Below are 21536 nucleotides of genomic sequence, written 5' to 3'. Positions count from 1 at the left end.
GGACCTCTGCCCTCTGTCTGATGGACAGATGTGTTCATGAAGACTTATATATTTACTTTTAATTCATTCACAGTGCGGTATAATGAGACGATAACAGGCTACAGATGCGGACACATACACACACACACACGTATGTATGTGTGTGTGTGTGTGTGTATGTGTCCGCATCAAAATCAATGTCAATGTCAGAATCAAAACAAGTATGAGAGCACTCACAGCATAATAACGTAACACTATTAGAGACTGGATATATCCATATATATTAATGCAGAATTACCCAAATTAATGTTATACATCTGATAACATTTCATTATTCTTATTTATAGTAATGTTTTAAACAAGTTTTTCTTTAGTCTTCTTTATTTGGTATTTTCTCATACCCACTTTTACATTGAAAATATATTTGTCAATATCTGTTGACTGCTTGCTTTACATGGGGTTAGCATATGTATTAGATGTTATGCATTGAAAACATATATAAAACAAAATGTAATAAAAATATCCACACTGAAAATGACCAAAGTAAAAAACGACATTATCCAAATAACACCAAACATGGGTTGGAATGTATTTAATTTGATAAGGAAGATCCAATTTAGCATAGTTCCAATACAGAGAATTAATTGATTGGCTGCAGAGTTTATAGTTTTTTTTTAATTATCCCTATTGTGAGACTTTTATAATCATAGAAAGGCCAACAAATATAGTCCAATAATAAACATTATTTTAATGCATAAACTAGTAAATGACATCAGTCGTCATTGTTTAGAATTTTATAAAGCAGGAAAGGTGCGTTATCCGCCTCATGCAACACACCTATTTTCCGGATTAAAATAATGGTTGACTGTAGAGAAGTACAGGTAGCCACTTGCTTCCAATTTGATTTCAGGATGACATTATAACTGTACATGTATTCCCCTCTATCCAGTAAAGACTTGTCTAATGTTGCATGGAAGAAGGAAAAGTCACGTCATGATTTCAGGTTTTCTCCCTCAAGGTTTATTACTATCACAACAAGTACAATACAGAAAAGAACATTCCAGGTAGATATGGCAGATAAATACTGTAAAGTTATTAAAATACTTGCATTCACATTTTATTTTGAGTGCTCAAGTTAAACACTTGAAGCAGGTAAAGCTAAGGTGAATTAAGGCCACTGTGGTTAGATATGGTGCAATCTAATTCCTAGTTTAAGGGTTAAGGTTCTTCAAATAGAGAGTTTTAAAGGTGGAAATGTGTTGGTTTTTCAACGCCGTGAATCCGCATCTGGTGATTAAAACAACCTTTTACTGTAGCTAAGCTGTTGTGGCTTTATATTTTTGGAAATCTAGTTCCTTAATTGGTACATAGAAATGCATTTTTATTTCACTTCACACATTTTTTCTGTCAGATGTGACAGAAAAACTTCATTTTGTCTGAAAACAGGAAAAAAAACACACACAATATTTACATTATGACAAAATGATCATGACTGAACCTTCACATGTTTTGGTCATGGTCTTTAAATGCACTAGTGTTAGGACAGTCTTAAATGTGACAGTTTTAAAACTTTAGTATACAAACACATGTTAGTTAAAGCCCTTCATTTTCTGTGCATGCATTTAAAAACTGCTGCATACATCACCACAGTTGAGACACTTCAGATCATAGGCAGAATAAGAATATTATAAGTTACAAAAACAATAATACTGATAATAATGCTACATTTTCTTATCGCCTATTCGTAGTTTCATATCAAAAAATGCTTCCGTAGTATAAAATTGTTTAAGATACAGGAACTTGGCACACTTTTCATATAACTAGAGGCTCTTAGTTCATATTTTATAAGGAAATAGTGATAGTAGAGGAAGATATTAAGCTTCTCAATTCTCGAGAACGACAATATCAGCCACTCCATGCACTTGTGTGAGCTGTTTACAGTCGAGACATGCCACCAGCTTCCTGGGTCCGGGCTGGGTTGGGACGAAGTGCTCGGTCAGTGTCACTGTGGAGTGGCCGCCTACATCACTGAGAGGGAGGGGGGGCGGGGGGAGGAGTGGGATATTAGTCTGGAGAAGTAAAGCTTGTTGGGAAATGTGAGGGTGAAGGAAGTGTCTTGTGTTCTTACCCCACAATCACTTCATGGCCCTTCTGCAGACCCAGGCCCTCCACTCTGAAAACCACTCCCTTCAGCATACGTGGCAGGGGGTTGGTGAAGGTTATCTTGGCGGCCATCTCCTTGCCAACAATGGCGTCTCCCACAGGCTGCAAGAGGGGAATTAAAAGTTTGTCAGAAGGGTTGAATAAAACATGTTCCTTTTGTTCTAGTGAATTATCTAAAAGTAACTTTAGAAATAAAAAGTAGTACTGGACATAAAATACACACTGTTTTCACATATACATGTAACTATATCTAATATGTATATAGGACCCAAATATGTATATGTTCATTTGAATTCATTTCGTATTTTAAAGTTTAGAATTTTCATCAATATAATATAGTTCTCAGATATATACAAACATGTCTCTGAAGTGTTTGGCTCCAAATACCAAACAGATCATTACAGCATCCCATAATCCTCTCTGTTTCAGCCCTGTTTCAAAAGTGCTGATTCTCTGTCTGTTACTTTAGATGAAAATAAGGAGCCACTCCCCACGCCCCTCTGAGAGAGATTTGGTTAAAAAGAACACAATGGTGCTCTAGGAGGAGATTCAAGTGATAAGGTGGGTGGGTGCCAAAAAAAAACATAATGACATCATAAAGTGGCCAAAATCTGATCAGCTCATTTTCAGACAGGTTTTTATATAAATGGATCAGGACAAAAAGAGAGAGAATCTTTGTTCCTGAAACTTTCAGAATCTCTTTACACAGAGGGGACACATGTTGAGGTATACAAGACATGAAAAAGTGGATTTTGCATAATAGGTGACATTTAATTCTAAAAATGTACAGTAAGTCTAAAACGTACCGTGATGTTGAGGTCAGGTGTAAGGAGCCTAAAGGTGGTCTGGTTGGCTACCACCTGCTGGGTCTCACTGACTCTTCCAGACAGGGTCAGCATCAGAGCGGCCTGATCCACCAGCTGGTTCTGGTACTGTTGGTAGGGCAGCACCCAGTCAAAGGTCTTTTCTGTGTGGAAAGGTAAGGAAAAGAGCTATGCTTCAGTATTTTACATTTTCACAATGCAAGTTATACTTTCTCTTTCATTTTAAGCTGATTGGCTTTGTACAAAGAATGGAAACAGGGGAAATAGCAAGCCTGCCTCTGGCCAAAGGTTAAGAAAAAGTTCCCCTCCTGACACCTTCAAAGCTCACTGATGAACTTGTTCCTTTGTTAAATCCACAGTCGCTTATTATTATAGCTCCCCTGGCCGTTCCTGTGCTTTCAACTGCATTAAAGCGAGACCACTGTATTCACACTTTCTACATATACAAATGAAAAGTCATGAGCAATACAAAATCCCTTAGCTCAATTCAATATTCTAAGCATTTTTTCTCAGTGTATATAATGCTTTAACACACACTGAGCTGACTTTTTAAGTTGATATTGCAAAGGTAGCACACGTAAAACAGCATCAACCACTCTCCTTTTGGCTGTGTCTTTGTCTCCACCCACTCCTGAGAGAATAATCAACTGCTTTTTCTGCCTTCTGGCTGTCAAAAGGTACTGTGTACAGTCGTTTTTTAGAGTGTTGTTTTGCTGAAAATAGCTGCCCGCTGCTGATGAGAGCAGTAACACTAAATCAAAACAGTTAAGAAGTGTGCCTACTAACCAAAACAATGACTCTAAAGACTGAAGAGATAAGTAGATCTGCATAGTTAAATTATAAGATTGTGACTGAGCGACCTCTTTCATACATGTAGCTATTGTTAGTATAAGAATGTTGACTACAGCAGCTTTGTGGGAGGGCCATACCTTCATTGGGAAGGAGCTCCACAGGTATCTGCTCCTTCCTAATGGTGCCCTTCAGCACACCGGTGTAGTACATGACGGCCACCTGGCTATGCAGAGTGGTGCGGCGAGATTGCGAGCTCAGGTTCTTCACCACGATGCTCAGCTTGGCGTCAGCACCCATCCTGGGCCCTTCACCCTCCATCTTCACCTCCACTAACACATCCTGTGCAAGGGCCGTGGAGTAAGTATCTGGCTTGCTGCCAAAACGACTGGCAGTCTCCACAGCGATCCGTTCCTCTTCCGAACCTGGTACAGAGGGAGGAGAATGTGAGTGCACGTGATTTTGTCTGATGTTTTAGGATTTTTTTTGCAGTTATTACAAACATAACGCTTACAGTTGAGCAAACAGATACATACACATTTTAATAATATGAGCAGGTAAAGAGATAAGACGAATGTGATCTATGCAGCAGAGATAGTATTCAATCATTACATATTAGGATAGTTCAAGTAAATTATCTCCAGCACCTTCTTGATATTTATACAGGTGTGTGATGTCTGCCCGCTCATCAGAGCCAACTGCTTTAGTACTGATGTGGTGGCCAACAGCTTTCTTCTCGCAGTGGATCTGCGTGAAACCGGCGTCCGGGTTTCTTTGCCAGAAGATCTTATCACTGTTGACCTGATAGACAAGTACATGAGACATTAATACTGAAGATGGAGTTCAACCAAGGTATTGCATCAACATGAATCTAGAATCAACTTTGGGCACTTGCCAATTTCTAGCACTCACCTCAGCGAAGACAAATGGCGTGTCATGTTTGAGGTAGACCTGGCCAGATCGGATGGCGTTATGGGAGGCAGGTCCGCAGCGGAAGGTGCCCTGGCTCGTCTCCTGGGGGGTCGAGTCAATAGCCTGCCAGCCTCCATGACCGGGGGGCAGGTCTTGTCTCGCCATCCAGCAGTCATTCCATACATGAAAGTTCCTAGATGGTTAAAAAAGTATGTTTATTAAGTTATTATTGGATAAAACCAGGCTAGCTTAACTAGCTAGCTAACTGTCGCCTAGCTTAGCCTAATTTTTAACAAACAAAGAGAAAAGCGGTATCAATCTTTGTGTCTAATTCTCAATAAGAAAACGATGCATCTTAAAGAGCAACTTGCAGGGTTTTATTTTTACTAGATTTATGCTTAACCTTGCCTGAAAATTAGAATTAAAAAAGTTAATGCAGGATTTCATATGTTTTACGAGAAATAAGGGCAGGAATTCAGAGGGTTCAAGTAGCCGTTTTGAGCTCTGCTACTAAAAACAACGTCAAAGGCGTCATATTACGTCACATAGGGGAGCAACTTTCTCGGACTCCTCTGCCCAATCAACCCAGTCCCACAGCATTTCATGTTATAGTCACGAAATTAATTTAATCTATTGATTCGTGTTCACCAACACTATTTTCGCATTTTTTTCGTGTCACACAGAACGATTTTAAAAGCAATGTATTTCTATTGGTAGTATGTTTCGTGCCTGCACCACGTCTTTTTGTTCGGTCGGGTCTTGGAAGACCGGAAGCTGTGAGGTTCATAAAAACCTTTTCTTACTCAATATCTTACCCTAAGCCTAACCCTATCCCTTTTATTTTAAATTGTATGATGTCGGAGTTTTTTTGCCGTCCGTGAGGAAAATAAATGGGGCTCAGAGCTTCAGAATACTGAAATCTGTATTTCTTGTTTTCCTACTAATTTGTTATTATTTGGTGCAGACACGAAACATACTACCAATAGAAATACATTGCTTCTAAAATCGTTCTGTCAGAATACTCAAATCTGTATTTTTTTGTATCTGTTTTTCCTTCTAATTTGTTATTATTTACAATGCTTTTAAAATCGTTCTGTGTGACACGAAAAAAACACATTTAATTTTTTTTGACTTGCAAAATTATCTTTTAAATTGACAAACATCATATGTGTAATTCGTGGCACAATTGAAACGGGATCGAAAAGATAATCTTTCTCTCTCCATTGACTTCAATACATAATTTTTCCAAAATAAGGTCCCATGGAGCTCCCCCGAAAGGGGAGGGACTTCGCCACTCTATGGTGAAACAACAGATGGCACAAATATTTCTAGAGTTATTTTTAAAAACAGTACTACCACATAGCAGATAGATACCAGATTAGCATCCGAGTTGTAAATAATTGAACAAGCTTTACGTCTCTGAGGTTTCAAATTATAATGGACTGCTTTTGAAGGACATCTAAATATAAGGCGCATTCCTAAGGTTTGGATTTAGCAGCAGGGTGCCCTGTCCTGGTAAAGTTACATATCTTACCACACAGAGTCACTATTGAGGTAGTCGATTGGCTCCATATCCTCATCTAAATACACATCTGTGGTGAGGGATACATCAGTGTCATGAGCAGACTGGAAGTTGGTCACGCTGCGGGCGGGTATGCCAAGACACCGAAGAACTGGCAACAAAGACAGACAGAGAAATATTTGTTAGAACTCAATTCAGAAGTTTGTTAATAATTGTATGTTGTTGTTTGTTGGCAGATGCTAAAACTTGAGCATAATGACTTTTCTACCATGATGACCCTTGCCTGCATGGGGGCATGGAACTTGTTTAATGATGGCTGACTGAAAGCAACACATGTGGGTGTATGATAGGAATGCCTAAAAGTATTTATATGAGTGTGTGTACATGAGCTATGGCTTGCTATCAGGTGCTAAGGTCAGCTAGCTACCATGTGAGGGCTCCTGCATGCATGTACAATGAATGAAGTGTTCTGTTACAGAGCAGTGAGAGCTAATGAAAAGGGACTGATAGACAGGGAGCCCCTCATCATGACTGTTTATCAAATTTACGTGAACACTGGGAACTTTATGGCCTGCACACAAACAACACATACTGTAGAGGAGTCTCTTGTCACACCTCTGTGTCAGAAAGTATAGCTTTTCTCTTGACGAGCTCAACCTGTCTCCATAAACACACAATGTTTCTTCACACTGCATCACATGCTCTGTAATTCTTGATATACCAACCCGTTGTAGTGATCCCAGAGAAGACCCAACACTGTCCGTAAGACACGGGCGTTCCGTTGGAGGAGTGGTACTTTCTCAGGATCTCCACGCTGCTGCTCCATGCAGAAGGAGAGACTCCATCAGAGTAATCCCCAGACCAGTTCCCCACCAGGACCCCAAAGTCATCCTGAGCATTTATCTAAAAAAAAAAATAGGGACACTGTGAATTACAAATGAATCCTCTCATGTTTACATTAAAATGCTAAATTATCCAAGCAGAACACAACCGTTGCTAGCTATGAGAACATTTGGGGTCATGTCCTCTTCATCGTTTCCTGAATGTTTTTTTTAAAATAATCTTTATGTTGGCTACAATGTATGATTGGAAACACATGGCAAACTGTTTTAATGAATATATGGAAATTCGACTACTTTTAGGCCAAAAATAAAGCATTTAGTATTGTCCCCCCACAATTGTATTCCCGGCTTTGAAACGCCAACATTCACAGAGATACATTTAAAAGTCAACTAAATATATTCAAGGACTTGGACTCATGAGCCCCATATTTCTAATATCCTGAGATAGTGGAATGTTGATAAATCAAAACTCACCATGGCAGATAGGACTCTAACCACATTGACAGCATCCCCTCGACCAGATGGAGGCATGTCACTCTTCTCCAGGATAAACATACATGCTTCCAGAACTCCCTCATGAAACTACAGCCAAAACAAACAAAAACACAATTCCTGAGCAACAGACAGCAGGTCACTCGAATGGGTATTCAATTATATTATTGGGGAACAAATTGAAGACGTGTCCTACTTTAAAACATTGATAGCAATAACTACACCAACTGAGAAATAAAACACAGATAGGAGAAGAATTTGTGGTAGAAGAAACTTAAAGCATGTGCAACTGATAATAAATAAAGCCAAAACAATGTGCTGCTGGATATACTCACTAGTGTATATGTGTAATAATCCACACATAAAAATAGTCCCAAGATAACCCTGTTTATATCTTGTATTACATTTTAAATAAACAAAAATGGTTAGTATTTTTAAAGAATACAACTGCAGTATATATTTTGACCATGTTTTAAAGATGTATATTTCCATTAGGATCGGCCCTAGACAATGATATAATTTCCAAACATTTAGTCATTTCCAGTCCCATCTTGTCTTGATAGTCCGTACCTGCCCAAAGTTCCATGTGCGGGCCCCGATCTGTTTCTCTGTGCCATAATAAATCCTCCCGATGTCATTCAGAACATACTCCTTTCTCTCCTCCTCATCATCCAGGAACACTGCGTCCTCTGGAAAGACATGATGACATTAGATTATAGTAATCCAGTGTAATAATACTGAGAATATATAATTGAATCCAGTATCCCAAGCTTTAAACGGTTAAGTTTGAAAACTAAAGTTGATCCTATTAAACCAGCTTCAACAGGAAATAAGAGGCACTTTAATGTTAAACTATAATTATATTTAATGATTAGACTCAATGTTAATATGTTTGCCATCCTCTGTCTGTGAAAAGGACCCACTATCCATGTTTTAATCACCTCTTCAGTGACTAAACCACTCAGGAATGTGATTCATTTTCAAAAACTGTGTGAAAGGATCCCCAACGCCAGGAAATGATGAGGAAACACAATGACTCAATGGACCTTGCAGTGGGGCCCATGTTCATCTATGGGAAGCGGCCTGTTTTGAGTGACATCAGCCCTACAGACTCTGGCATTTAATGTTGGAACCGTGAGTGGGTTAGAGGAATTTGATGTAATGAAAGAAAGGAAAAACACTGTTGAAGATGGACATGAGAAAAAATCAAGTGGAAGGAAGAGGTTTAACAAAGTCATGAGGGACGAATAAGAGAAAGAGGGGAAGTTGTTCTTGGGAGGGAAAGGGGGGAGGGGGCGTGAGTGGGGCGTGAAGCGTAACAGAGTCTCTTGAGATTTTACAGGAGAAAGTAGAGGCTGAGGCTGACAGCATCTGGCAGCAGCGATGATTGTGTTTTTCACTTCTTCCTGAATATTGGGAGTGCAATGTAGGGAGAAACAGACTCACAAACGGGAGGATATGATGGAGGAGGAGGAGGAGGAGGAGGACAGAAAACAGAAAACAGAGCAGTGCAGTGAGGATCAGGTCAACAGATAGCAAGCAGAGAGCAGGACTGGGTCTGGGTGGGAAAGGCATTTAAAGCCAGGAAGTGCACAAGGAGGCAGTAAAAGCGAGGGTGAGGACAGGTTGTCACCAGCTGCAGGATTACTGTGAGCTTGCCCCATGGCGATTTTGAATTTTATGAGCGTGAGGAAGTGATTGGTCTCGCGAAGAAGAGATTGAAAGAGGGAAGAAGAGATTGGGCTTTCGGGCCAAAAGCAGCAACAGTGTAATGAAACACAGACCGTATATATATTTTTTTTTATCAAATCCAGTTCCATCTCTTTTTATTTTTCTGTGATGCAAATATATTTATTTTGGTCAAATATCCTGTGCGGATAGTTTGCAATGCTCAGCAAACTGAACTCAGCCAGATAAACAATGGAACTTATTTCCTAAGCCTTTATGAACTGAATAAGAGAATAATAAGTATGCTTATATTTTAAAATAAGACCTTTTTTGTTTTAAATACAAACAGAAAAACCAGTCAGCAACCCAAGGGTCCTTAAAAGTTGGTCAATGCTTAAGTGCCTTAAATATCCTTCCTCTCTATCAGCTAGCAGGGGGGACTCCACTTTTTACAAAAAGAAGTCAGATTGTATAGAATTCTATGAGAAAATGACAATAGTTATCACTTGATTTATCAACTCAGTTAGCATTTCCTTAATGAGTTTGTCCTCCCAATCATTAGTTTAAGTCTTCTGTAATACAGCATGGTGATCATTTTTTTAAATTGTGGTCTCATTTGGAGTAAAACAGAGGATAAAGAACAGTTTTCTTTTGTGATTGGTTACTTTGTGATAAGGGTTCACTACAAGGGCGTAGTCCTGTTTGAGTGTTTCCTTCCTAAATCTTACTTACACTTTCACAGTCTTCAGCATTCCTCCACTCGTGTCACTTCTGCTTTCTCATCAGTTTTTATTACAGTTTGTTTTTGCTTTTATCTATTTAAAAAAAACAATATTCATGATATTAAAGTGTTTAAAAGTGTTTGATTTATGCATAAACAAAGGTTAAATATCATGTCTTTATGTATAAACATTTCATAAGATGGTCTGTTTTCTTCCTACACAAAATCTGCTTGGGTCCCATACTTAAGAGTGCTTGTGATTCAAGTGCTAGCATTCTTGAATCAAAGCCAGTGACCTTATATAACTCTCATAGTTACACAGCTGTAGCTTTTTGATGGACAGCAACACGCTCATGGGTTGAGTTAGCCTTCCTCGCCCATGTGTTAAATTATATCAGGTCTCCTCTCAAAGCTTAAAACTGTGCCAGCACCTGCTATCAGAATGTTAAGGCTATTCATAATGCATCAGCTATATTCTGGGAGAACTGGTAGTAGGGCTGTATTAGACAGTTCGCCTGCAAGTAAAATATTGACTTTTTTAATATAACAGTCAAGCCAGATATAAATTGATACAAGACTTTTTATGTAATTCTGTCTGTCTTTCCTTCCTTGCTGCCCTGAATTTGTGTTTCACCCTCAGCCACCATTGCTAATCTTACCTTCACACCAAGGGTTGAAGAGCATGACGATGTTCTTGTCGGAGTTGTGAGTATTTGCCGCCACGCATTTGGAAGTGCTGGTTGTCACCGTGAGCCCATACAGGCCAATCACAGCGCTGGCTGGAGAGTTGACGGACAGCTTGATCTTGTTGCCGTTCTGCTCTACAATCTTGGCCTCCCAGCGTTCATCCTCCAGGTGATCCACCAGTGGGATGATGACATGGGTGCCTTTGGACACCAGGGGCAGGGGACCTAAAGCACACAGGTATTATTTGAGTCATGTTGTACCAGCATTCCAAAGAGTAAGAAATAAAAGGAAAACTTTTTCATGAACAAAAGGCCAATGTGTTACAATACTTTTGTGCTACTATTTGATAAAGTTATGTACCATATACAATAGTCTACCCAATGTAAATTGGAAACATTTTGGGGAAATACAAATGTAATTGTTAGATTGACTTTACTGTAGAGCCAGGCTAGCTGTTTCCTCGTAGTCTTATGCTAGGCTAAACTAATCTAACGGTTTTAACATTGGTTCAGATGTAAAAGATAAATGCAGCATCAATCTTCACATCTAACTCTTGGCTAGAAACCAGTATGAATATAAACCCAAAAATTAGGAGATTAAAGTTAACTACAAGCATCTGATTTGCTATGAACTATGAACTATTTGCTATGGTGTCAAACTCAAGGCCCGTGGGCCAAATCCGGCCCGCAATTTCATTTTATGTGGCCCGCAAGAGCTTGGAAAGAATATAATACGTTTATTATTGGTTACATGTCGCCTTACAGAAGCACGTTGCTCATAAACTACATGTCCCAATCCATCTCATTTTGTGACATGTGCAGTGAAAATACTTGCAATTATTTGCCCCAGACTTCTGCTTTCAGACATAGTTAATTATGAAGTTATCCCCCTATCCGATAATAATCCAATGCAGAGGCAACAATGTAATATAATACATTACTTTATATATATTTGTATATATGTATATCAAAGTCAAAAGTCAAAGTCATATTTATTGTCAATCTTTCAGTTTGTGTGTACAGACACAGAGATCGAAATACCGTTTCCCACAATCCAGAACTATATTTATATATGTATATTTATAAAGTCTTAAAGTTACAACCGGCCCTTTTGAGTGCAACCATAATGCTGATGTGGCCCACAAGGACATTTAGTTTGACACCCCTGCACTAGAGCTACCAGAAAAATCTAGAAGAAAATACCAAGCAAAACATATTTATTTGTTAATAAGGGAAATAAAAAAGGCATTTTAGAAACCCATTCCTGTATTGTAAATGTTATTATGTTATTGTAAATGCATGTAAATGAAAGGACTTGCAGGGCAGAAGAACACAGCTTCTGGTCAATTGTTCAGTTGTTGTTTTTTGTGCATCTAGACTATGTGCTTTTCAATGCTTCCAATGTTCAGTTATCCTTGAAATGTTTTATGTAAATAAGGTTATAGAGCAGAAGTGGCCTTGGAAGGCTTTCATTGCCACATATAGCTGGGAAAGTAGTAAACTTGATTATTCACGTCACAGTGAGTTAGTCTGTTAGTTGTTAGTCTGTTGCCACAGTGGATGACTGGTGGTTTCTCTGAGTAAATAACATTTCTGACACTGCACATACACACACATCTCTGCACAAAGCCAAGAACATCTGTGAGTGTTTTATTAGCTTGGATTTTCCTTTTTACATGGTTTGTTGCTTGGCTAACAAACTGCGAAAACAACTTTGTGCAAACTTTCTCATGAACACAATGTTGATCTAAAGTCAATTCTAACCCATGAGCAGTATTAAGACTTCTTGGTTGCTTTCCTGTGCGCTATTTGCTTCGTGTCACCCTGCTGGGCTTTAGTTGCCATTTGCCCAAGCAAGTATAGTTTATCAAGAAACCATTGTTCTCTCGCCCACTTCAGCCTGGACTTCCTGGGGACTTGTACAAAAGGAAATCAATGAAAAACACTCTGATTTCGACCAGATTGACCTCACCTTTGGGGAAAATTGACTCTATATCATTATGGACCATCCAAGTTGAACAAAATAACAGCTTAGGGTGAAACTACAATACAAAGCCCAGCTTTTGGTGCTGCACTTTAAACCTTTTTGCGACGAATGGCACTGTGAAAGCAAAGGTAATCGTAGCCTGTCGAATAGCTATGTGCGCCAACACTGCTATGCGATTATCTAAGCAGCAGTGACAGCAAATCGTCTCTCTGTGGTGATGTAAGGGCCATTTATTCCCAAGTGTGCAGTGGATGGTTGTTGTATGAGGCCTGTAAATATCAGAGCGAGGTGTCCGGTGTCCAGCAGACTTGAAGCTGCACTGTGGGATGGTGGGTGGAATCCAAAACTTGTGGTGCAGCTATGTTTGAACTGCTGCTCGATTTAAATGTGATATATGCTTGGAATTTTGAACAGTTCCCATGCTTTGTTTTGAGTCAGCTTCTGGGTTTCACACGGCTTACAGCAACAACTTGTTAATGGAGAGTCCCACATTTATATTATGGAAAGTAGCAATATAAGGAAGTGGATTAAAGACACATGTGAAATATTTGTTTGAGTTTGGTTAACGTTGTAATTTGATTGATTTTCTGAGTTTTGTCGTCAGAATTTATTTATAATAAATACATTTCTGAATTTGAATTATTCAGTGGACTTCAAACTCAGAGTGTTGACTATAATCTCAGAATATAAAAAAATTATTATGAACATTTATTAATTTAATAAAACTCACTAAATATAAGAACATTATTCTCATAAAAAATATAATTTCTGGCTTTTCAAGTTAATGTATGTACTCTACTATCTACATGACCCCTGAATTCTGCTGAGAGAAACCCTGTGGTTGGGAATTACTGTAGATGAATAACACACTTGGGGTTTGAATGTGAAAAAGTAGGCATTTACTAGACTGGGTGGGTCTAACAAAACCATGTGAATTAAAGTATGGGTATATTTGCATTTGCTACCTTTTTTTCTCTCTTTTAAAACAAAAGAAACTCCCTTGTAAAGAAATAAAAGTGGCCCTTGAGGTTTTTAGAATATATTGTCCGAGTTATGGTCTAATGCTTTGCTTTTCCTTTTTGTTTCACTACCTGAGTGTGTATGTATGATCGATCTTTTCTTTTTCAGTAGAAAACCCCCCTACCCTAAAGATCATATTGATGACCTTTCTTTACCATATCAATTTGAGATTATTTTAAGGTATACGGACATGCGTACAGATACTGTCAATCTGTTCCATACCTGTTTTCAGGTCCAGGTACAGCTTGTCATTGTCAGCACTGAAGGGCCTGTTGAGGTCCATCTCTATCTGGAAGGTCTGTCCTCTGCGGATGATCATATCGTCCCCCTGAAACAGCTCAGTGTGATGCTCCTTTCTGTTCTGATCCGTCTTGGAGCTCAGCAGGTCCACAGAACACACTGACAACTTCATTTCTGAGAGATGAGGGTCAAAATGTAAGTATGTGTCTGCATGAGTATTGACTTGTAGGGGTGATATTAGTGACATTATTACCTTCCATTTCCTTAGCCTCTCCATTCTCAACCGTCAGCTTTGCAGGCTCAGGGGTAGGGGTCGGGGTCGGGGCTGGGGGTTTGACAAATTCCACCTTATCTGTAACATCATGGGTGTTGCTCTGGCGCTTACAGCAGCATGGACACATCTTCTTGAACCAGCGGCGACAGCCTCCCTCTTCCAGTTTCTTCTCCCCATCTTTATGAATGGTCAGCTCCACTCTGGTTGGTGGGGCTGCTCCAGGGAAACGCCCCACCTCTGACGTGCCTCTTACTGCCAACCGCTCACCTGGCATTCTAGGAGACATTTTTGGAAAATGCTACATTAAGTTCAGGAATGACAATGCAGATACCAGTTATAACTCATAACAGATAACGTGACAACATCATCCTGCTTTAAAGTTATGGGCGTTAACACAATAATGGGTAGGCTATCTATCAGAATAGCTACCACCTTAACCATTCCTTAATCATCTTGTGATCCGTTAACTTGTGGACCTATTTAGTAGGGTTAGGAACCATTGCACAAGTGTGATCTATCAATGCAAATCATTTTAGAATTATTCCTCAGGTTTGAAACATTTTGCTGTGAACAGTTTTTATTGGAACCTTTCTCCACAAAAGGAAAACTCATCTTAAGAATACTGCTGACTGCTGACTGCATTGTGTTTTTTTCCAGAGTTATGCCTACATTGTTCCTGCAAACAGATGCTGCTGTTGAATCTCTGAACAATTTCATTTCATGATGAGGGCCAAAAACATAATTTCTCTTCATCTCTATTGGGGTGTGTGGATACAATCTCAGAGGGGGAAAAAATAACCAAACCTATCTGCAAAAAATATAACGTGAGATAATGTTGAAGGCCACAAGCTCAACATCATAGCACACAAGTAAAAAACACCAATGTTCACACTGTAGAGGTCATTGGCAGTGTACTACAATATGTTCAATACTGCCAAGATTTTGCATTCATAACAACCTGATTAACAGAAAATGTTTCCAGTTCCACTTCTCCCTTTTCTTATATCTCCTCATCATCAAACAGCAAATGTACTATTTCTTTCACTTTTTCCCACAATTACAACATTCCAGAATTGCACTCTGCCCAGTCGCCAGGCTTTCTCAAATCATTCTGGGGAATTCAGCCTTTCGTCTTTGTTGGCTACACTCCCTGAGCAATCTAACATACCTCCTACTAACAGCTGGATTCCATTTGTCTCACCCCAGCTGTGGAATGATGTCATGTATGTGTGTGTCTCTGTGCGTGCACATAGACTGCGGATGTAGGTGTCCAGTACTGTAGATCATATGAACATTTATCACACTGTCACATCCCCTCCTCATACAGTTCTCTAATAATCACAAAGGAATTAGATAATTTGTCACATTGAAAATAAGCCTGTTCTTTCTGCTCTTCCTCAGATTTTAAAATCATGTTCACGTACAGCAAATGTCAACATTATGAAATGTCAACATTGAAAACAAAAGTGAAAACAAAAAGTGTTTACTATGGACGGAGGGGGAGGAGAACTTTCCGTCTGTTCCTTTTTCTCACCATCTGTAACTTGTTATCATAAAAGCCACACAGGGCTATGTCGCTGCAAACAAATATAAAACAGTATGAGGCATACCAATACATATAAGCACTATAGGAGTTTCTTGGGTTCTAGTAAAACACTCGTAAAATGTAATAGGTTTACAATAATAATGGTGGCCATCTAGCCCTTTAAAATTGTAAGTTATTCAAACACAAAAGGGGTTGGCATGTCACATAGAGATACACAGAAGCAGAATTATATTTTCTGACTATAGACTGTCATCTTTTGTCTGAAGTAACAGGTTTACAACCCATAGATTGCTAGCTAATTAACGCTAACTGTTACTAAGTAAGAACATTGGTCTTTGGCTTACTTTAAATATCTCTAAACATTTCAGACTTCTATAAAAGGGACTCCAGAATAACTGTTTTATGGTAAATAAGTGTACATTTTTTTATTGAAAATCAGTTGAAATCGCTCTCACTACCAGTGTAGCCAGTTTATATGATGACATCTGCAACATTTGATGGTTACTTGTTTGACTTAATTCTAAAAGATTAAAGCTAAAGTTAGCATATTTTGGCTGAGAATTAACCTCCAATAATCCAATACAGAGCAGGACAGAGTGGCTAACGTAAACTAAGCTCGTAAAAAATGGAGCACCTTAACTCCCACACAGCGGACATTATTTCAGTTCCAAGGGCGTTAACCTTAAAAAGTAACCAAGATAGCTATATACTTGACTAGTATGAAGCAGAGTCCTGCATCGGGTCGGGTATCCGCGGGTACCCGACGGGTGACCCGCAAAAAAGGTGATTTGCGGGTGGTATTTTTTCAAACGCTTTTTTCCGGGTTCGGTTCTGGGTAAAACAAAGATGATGCGGGTCGGGTTGCGGGTGTTGTATAATAAATATATTTAAATAATAATAATTTAGTTTAATTTTTAAATCCTCAGACCTCTCCTCCGAGGGACCGAGCATAATCATAACTTCTGCAGCGCATCAATCTGCTGCTGAGCGCACCACATTCTGAATGGCTGAGGTGAAGCTCTCTATAGCGGAGAATACAGCATTTTCAATAACTCTTCCTCAAGAGCGAAATCCAACGTCTGGGAGGCTTTTGGTGTCATCCTAGATGGAGAAAATAACCAACATCCCAGGCTTTTAGAGCCAAATATGCAACTGCGTGTGTTGATAATTGCACGTTTTCACTGCTCATGCAGGTTCGGGTCGGGTTGCGGATCTTGTCCCGGCGGGTCGGGTCGGGTTGCGGAACTAATTGGCAATATGTGCGGGTAGCGGGCGGGTTCGGTATTGCACGTCGCGGGTGCGGGGCGGGAGCGGGTCTTGAAAATCAGACCCGTGCAGGACTCTGGTATGAAGGTACTGTAATGCGAGGCTACTATTGTATAAACACTGGACAAGCTAACGTTAGCTGCTTGAGTGGAAGAAGATAAACACATAGCCATTCCAAGTAGGTGGTGGAGCTGTAACTGGTGCTAACCCCTTAGTTAGCATACAAATATACTTCGCTTTATGCATATGTTTCTCATTATAATGTACAATTTTAGCATTCAGCTAAAGCTAAAAAGGAGGCACGGGAGATGAAAGGTATCATCTAAGGAAAGTTAAAGGTCCCATGTCATGCTTTTCCGGTTATTACCCGTCCCCTTGTGTGTTATGTAGCTTTTTATGCATGTAAACGGTCAGCAAAGTCACAAACCCTCAAAGTACACCCTGTAGCGAGTAAAACTCTAACACAGAAAATACCTGTCTATGCTGCCCCAGAACGCCTCGTTGGAGATTTAAATTTTTCCATTTTTTTCTTCCTGTGTCGTAGTGACGTAAGGGGCAAAGTGATGTAACGGCTACACGGATTGGTCTAAATGGACCAATCTGCGGACTTCCTCACACACATACACTCACTCGGCCCAGAGCCCTCTGACTCAGCCTTATCTTTTCTCAGCCACGGCCTGAACTCAGCCTGAGACAGCGAGACAACGCAAAACTCAGCCTGAACTCAGCCTGAGCACACACACAAACTCACAGCCAGGCTACCAGTGTGTGTGTGTGTGCTCAGGCTGAGTTTTGTGTTGTCTCGCTGTCTCGCAGACCCACGCAGCAACCAGTAAATGACACCAGCAGTAACCCAGCTCACACTGTCCGCTCCTCGCAGCAGCGAGCCCCGCAACGTCCCTCCAACAAGGCACTCAGACCCCACGCAGCATTCTCATCTGTTTGTCATTACTGGTGTCATTTTCTGGTTGCTAACTCCATAGTAACACATAATCACTGATGTTCCGCTGTATTGGTGGTGGACTCATCAGAACAGAGTGGGCGAGCTGACCAATCAGAGCACAGTGGGCTCATAGGGAGGGGTTCACTCTCTGCCGTTTAGGACAGAGAGTGAATGAATACACATACTATACAGAGATGCTGTATGAGAAACCAATGTGATTTTGGAACATTGAACAATGTAAATATATTCTAGTAGACCTCAACAATGGAATTATGATCAGTAGAAATGGCCATGTCATCGGACCTTTAAAGCAAGTCTTTTATACAGACAAGCATTGGTTAGAGTCATTTATGAAGCATGGTAACATTTATCTATAGATTTCTTGTTAAATATTTGCATGGGACAGCCGTATCAGACAGGCTAAGCACACTGGATTTGTAAAAAATGCAGTGATAGTGAAGTTATGTGGTGCAGTTCAAAAGGGCAAACAGCTGAGGGAGTGGTGTTAGGGAGGGGCACCTCACAGCCCCTCAAAATCCATGTGAGAGTGTCTTTGTGTGTGCACCATCTGTGTGTCTGCCAAATATTAAGGTTTGCTTCATTTTTTTCAGCTCCTGGACTTCCTAAGTTCATCTGCTGGTCAGATAACATTCCCCTCCCTTTAACTGCTTCCAGATCCTCTAAATATTTGGCCAAAAACATTAATAATCATTGTGATAGTCACAATGGATGGAGTAAGCTGTTTGTATTGCAACACGATCTCCACCCAAAACTAAAGTCACGCTCACTGACCCATTCAGTGCTGCCTTTTCTACATCTCTAATATTAGTTTAAAAAAAGGGAACCAACATGTTCATTAAATGAAGTAAGAATATGACAGCACTCTAAACATTTTAGTTAGAAAAGCAATTCATGTAAGTTCATTAAGAACAATTGCATACCTTTTTCTGCAGACAAGGGCTGACTTATGTGCGCTGATATTATTTCCAGGCGGTTTTGTTGGTAATTGTTTTTTTCTCAGGCAAGATGTCTCACTACTGCAACTTAGGAGGACTAGCATTGCCTAATTAAAGTCATCCACTCAACCATCTAATTTTTTTTTTTTTTACGGGAACCAACATGTTCATTTAAATAAAGTGAACAAATAAAACAATTACATGATTCACACACCTGACAATGGCTTACCAAATATTTGCCATGATATAACGCAAAAAATACTGGAAATATTTCTAAATGTAACACCTAAATAAAAATGTTCAGGCTGTTTTGTTAGTAATTTATGTCTTAACATGCTTTAATAAGCAAAGTTATCTCACTACTGCGCCTTAGGTGGCTTGAAATTCACCGATTAGAGTCATCCACTCAGACCTCTAATATAATTTTTTTAAGAAACCTACATGTACATTGAAATGAGGTTAAAAGCATGATAAGATTCAACACATTTTGGTTTTAGAGCAATTCATTTAAGTTCTTCGAAAACAGTGGAGCTTCCATGCCTTTACCTGCACACTCAGACAATAGCTGACTAAATATGTGCGCAGATAAAAATGCAAGATAAAATTACAATAGGGCAAATAAAACTGGAAAACGTTTCAGATTTACCAACTAAGAAAAAGTTTTCAGGCTTTTTCTGTTGTCAATACATGTCTTCACAGGCTTTAAGCCAAGTTATATCACTAATGCACCTTAGGTGGACTAGCATTGCAATTAGAGTCATCTACCCTCTTAAACCATGCAAATCCATTGCACAAGCCTCATTTTTGGCTGCTCTTCACTCACTCTTTAATGCACAAATTTAAATGGTTTTGTAACACAGCCAAGCTTGAAAACAACAGTTAGTTGTTCATCTTTTCTCCCCTGCCTATTGTGTATCACTTCTCCCATTATGGTGCCTCTCCCTCTGGAGCTTTGCACTGACTCTTCAGTCAGTTTGTGTTGGCATGCCGGCACCTCTGGTATGCCCACTGGGCCCCGAGATAAGCTTTTTAAATTCAAGTCACTGTTTCCAATCAACATCACCAGCCTTAAATGACTGCCCCTGTTTGTCTGGTGATTTTGCTCCCCAATGGTGTAAAATTAATGAATTGACTTTAGATAGAAATGTCACAACACACATCACATGCATAACAAATACATCAATATATGCAATGCACATCCTTCATAGAGAAGAAAAAGGAATCAGCTAGTGAAAACATGAAATACTACAACTAATTAATGTGTTCAATGAAAAATGCTTTAAAGGTCCCATGTCATTCTTTTCCGGTTATTACCTGCCCCTTGTGTGTTATGAAGGTTTTTATGCATGTAAACGGTCTGCAGAGTCACAAACCCTCAAAGTACACCCTGTAGCGAGTAAAACTCTAACACAGGGGGGGAGGAGCTCCAACAAGCCGTTTAGGACAGAGTGAATACACATAGGCTACTATACAGAGATGCTGTATGAGAAACCAATGTGATTTTGGAAAATTGCACAATATAAATCTATTTTAATATACCTTAACAATGGAATTATGATCAGTAGAAATGGTCATGACATGGGACTTTTAAAAACAACTTATTAGAGATATAAAGGGAATACTTTTTCTGACTGATGGAAACCAATCAGGGGAACTCGTGTTTTTGTTCAACTAAAGAGCAAGACCATGAGAAAAATTAAGGATGACAAAGTTCAATAAAGATTTGCCTTATGGAGTAAGACCGGCTTTTAAATTGCTAACATACATGGCTTATCATAGACCTATTATAAGTCTATACTACGTTGTGTTGTGATCTGTTCTTTAAGTGTATGCTAGATGTGTATTTCCTTCCTTTAGGGATCTTAGCCTACGTTCCCCTCTCTGAAAGAAGAAACCGTTAGGTCATGCGCGCACTGCTACAAGTCACTTCACATAACATCACAGAAATAACGGTTAGAGTGTGACTCCAAATCTTACTTTATCTCCGTGTATTCCTCTTTGGATCAGCGATGCAACGTCAGGTTCGTTCGTACGTCTCAGCGTCAAAGTTTTCAAAAGTTGTTTATTTCCTCTACTCGCTCCACTCTTGAATCTGAATATTTATATGGCTGTCATGGAATGTGCTTTAAACTGACACACCCCTCTCTTCCTCACATCCAAGCCCACCCCATCCTCTATTTGCTGAAGTTTCCCTATCCCACCACGAGGTCCAGTTGCGTCGACAGGGATATTGGTTCGCTGCGTAAGTGCGCACGTAGAATAGAATACATGATGAGTAATACACACACACACACACACACACACACACACACACACACACACACACACACACACACACACACACACACACACACACACACACACACACACACACACACACACACACACACACACACACACACACACACACACACACACACACACACACACACACATGAGGAGAGGGAAACTGAAGGAGGGTAGTGTGTTGCGTAATATTCAGCCTTATTTTTCCAATACAGGAAGGGAGTGGAGGCAGTCAGAGGATTGCAAGGGGATAGGCATTTATTGTTAGCTTGAATGTGTTGTGAGTCAAAATGTAATCATTATACAAAGATTTGGTACACAAAGCCCTACACATCTCGAAGTACTGGAGCATTTCAGTTGTATGCTACTTTAGAATTGTTGTACTATAGTTTAAGTTGTATAATATTTTGTCAAAACTTG

The 21536-nt window shown here is 39.6% G+C and overlaps 1 protein-coding gene across 1 annotated transcript; it reads right to left on the bottom strand.

The window, feature by feature from the left end:
* Positions 1 to 973: 973 nt before the first annotated feature.
* Positions 974 to 21024, bottom strand: tgm1l1 (transglutaminase 1 like 1). The gene is made up of 14 exons (XM_079650118.1): positions 20808 to 21024; positions 14099 to 14394; positions 13828 to 14019; positions 10572 to 10823; positions 8094 to 8212; positions 7506 to 7613; positions 6915 to 7092; positions 6202 to 6340; positions 4668 to 4860; positions 4403 to 4556; positions 3896 to 4180; positions 2949 to 3109; positions 2108 to 2244; positions 974 to 2007 (listed from the first exon to the last, which is right to left on the bottom strand). The coding sequence occupies exons 2-14, from the start codon at positions 14391 to 14393 to the stop codon at positions 1863 to 1865; spliced, it is 2358 nt and encodes a 785-aa protein (XP_079506244.1). The 5' UTR covers position 14394; positions 20808 to 21024; the 3' UTR covers positions 974 to 1862.
* Positions 21025 to 21536: the final 512 nt, after the last annotated feature.

This window comes from Notothenia rossii (genome assembly GCF_949606895.1).
Source record: "Notothenia rossii genome assembly, chromosome: 9".
In the NCBI taxonomy this organism is placed as follows: Eukaryota; Metazoa; Chordata; class Actinopteri; order Perciformes; family Nototheniidae; genus Notothenia; species Notothenia rossii.
This window is presented reverse-complemented; position numbering and strand designations above follow the sequence as displayed.

Bases quoted from the DNA above. Each gene is read 5' to 3' on its own strand.
- tgm1l1 (XM_079650118.1), bottom strand. From the start codon at position 14,393: ATGCCAGGTGAGCGGTTGGCAGTAAGAGGCACGTCAGAGGTGGGGCGT. The intron at 14,020-14,098 runs GTAATAATGTCA...CTCATCTCTCAG, and splicing joins AGAGGCTAAGGAAATGGAAG to AAATGAAGTTGTCAGTGTGT. The intron at 3,110-3,895 runs GTATGGCCCTCC...CTTTCCACACAG, and splicing joins GGAGCTCCTTCCCAATGAAG to AAAAGACCTTTGACTGGGTG.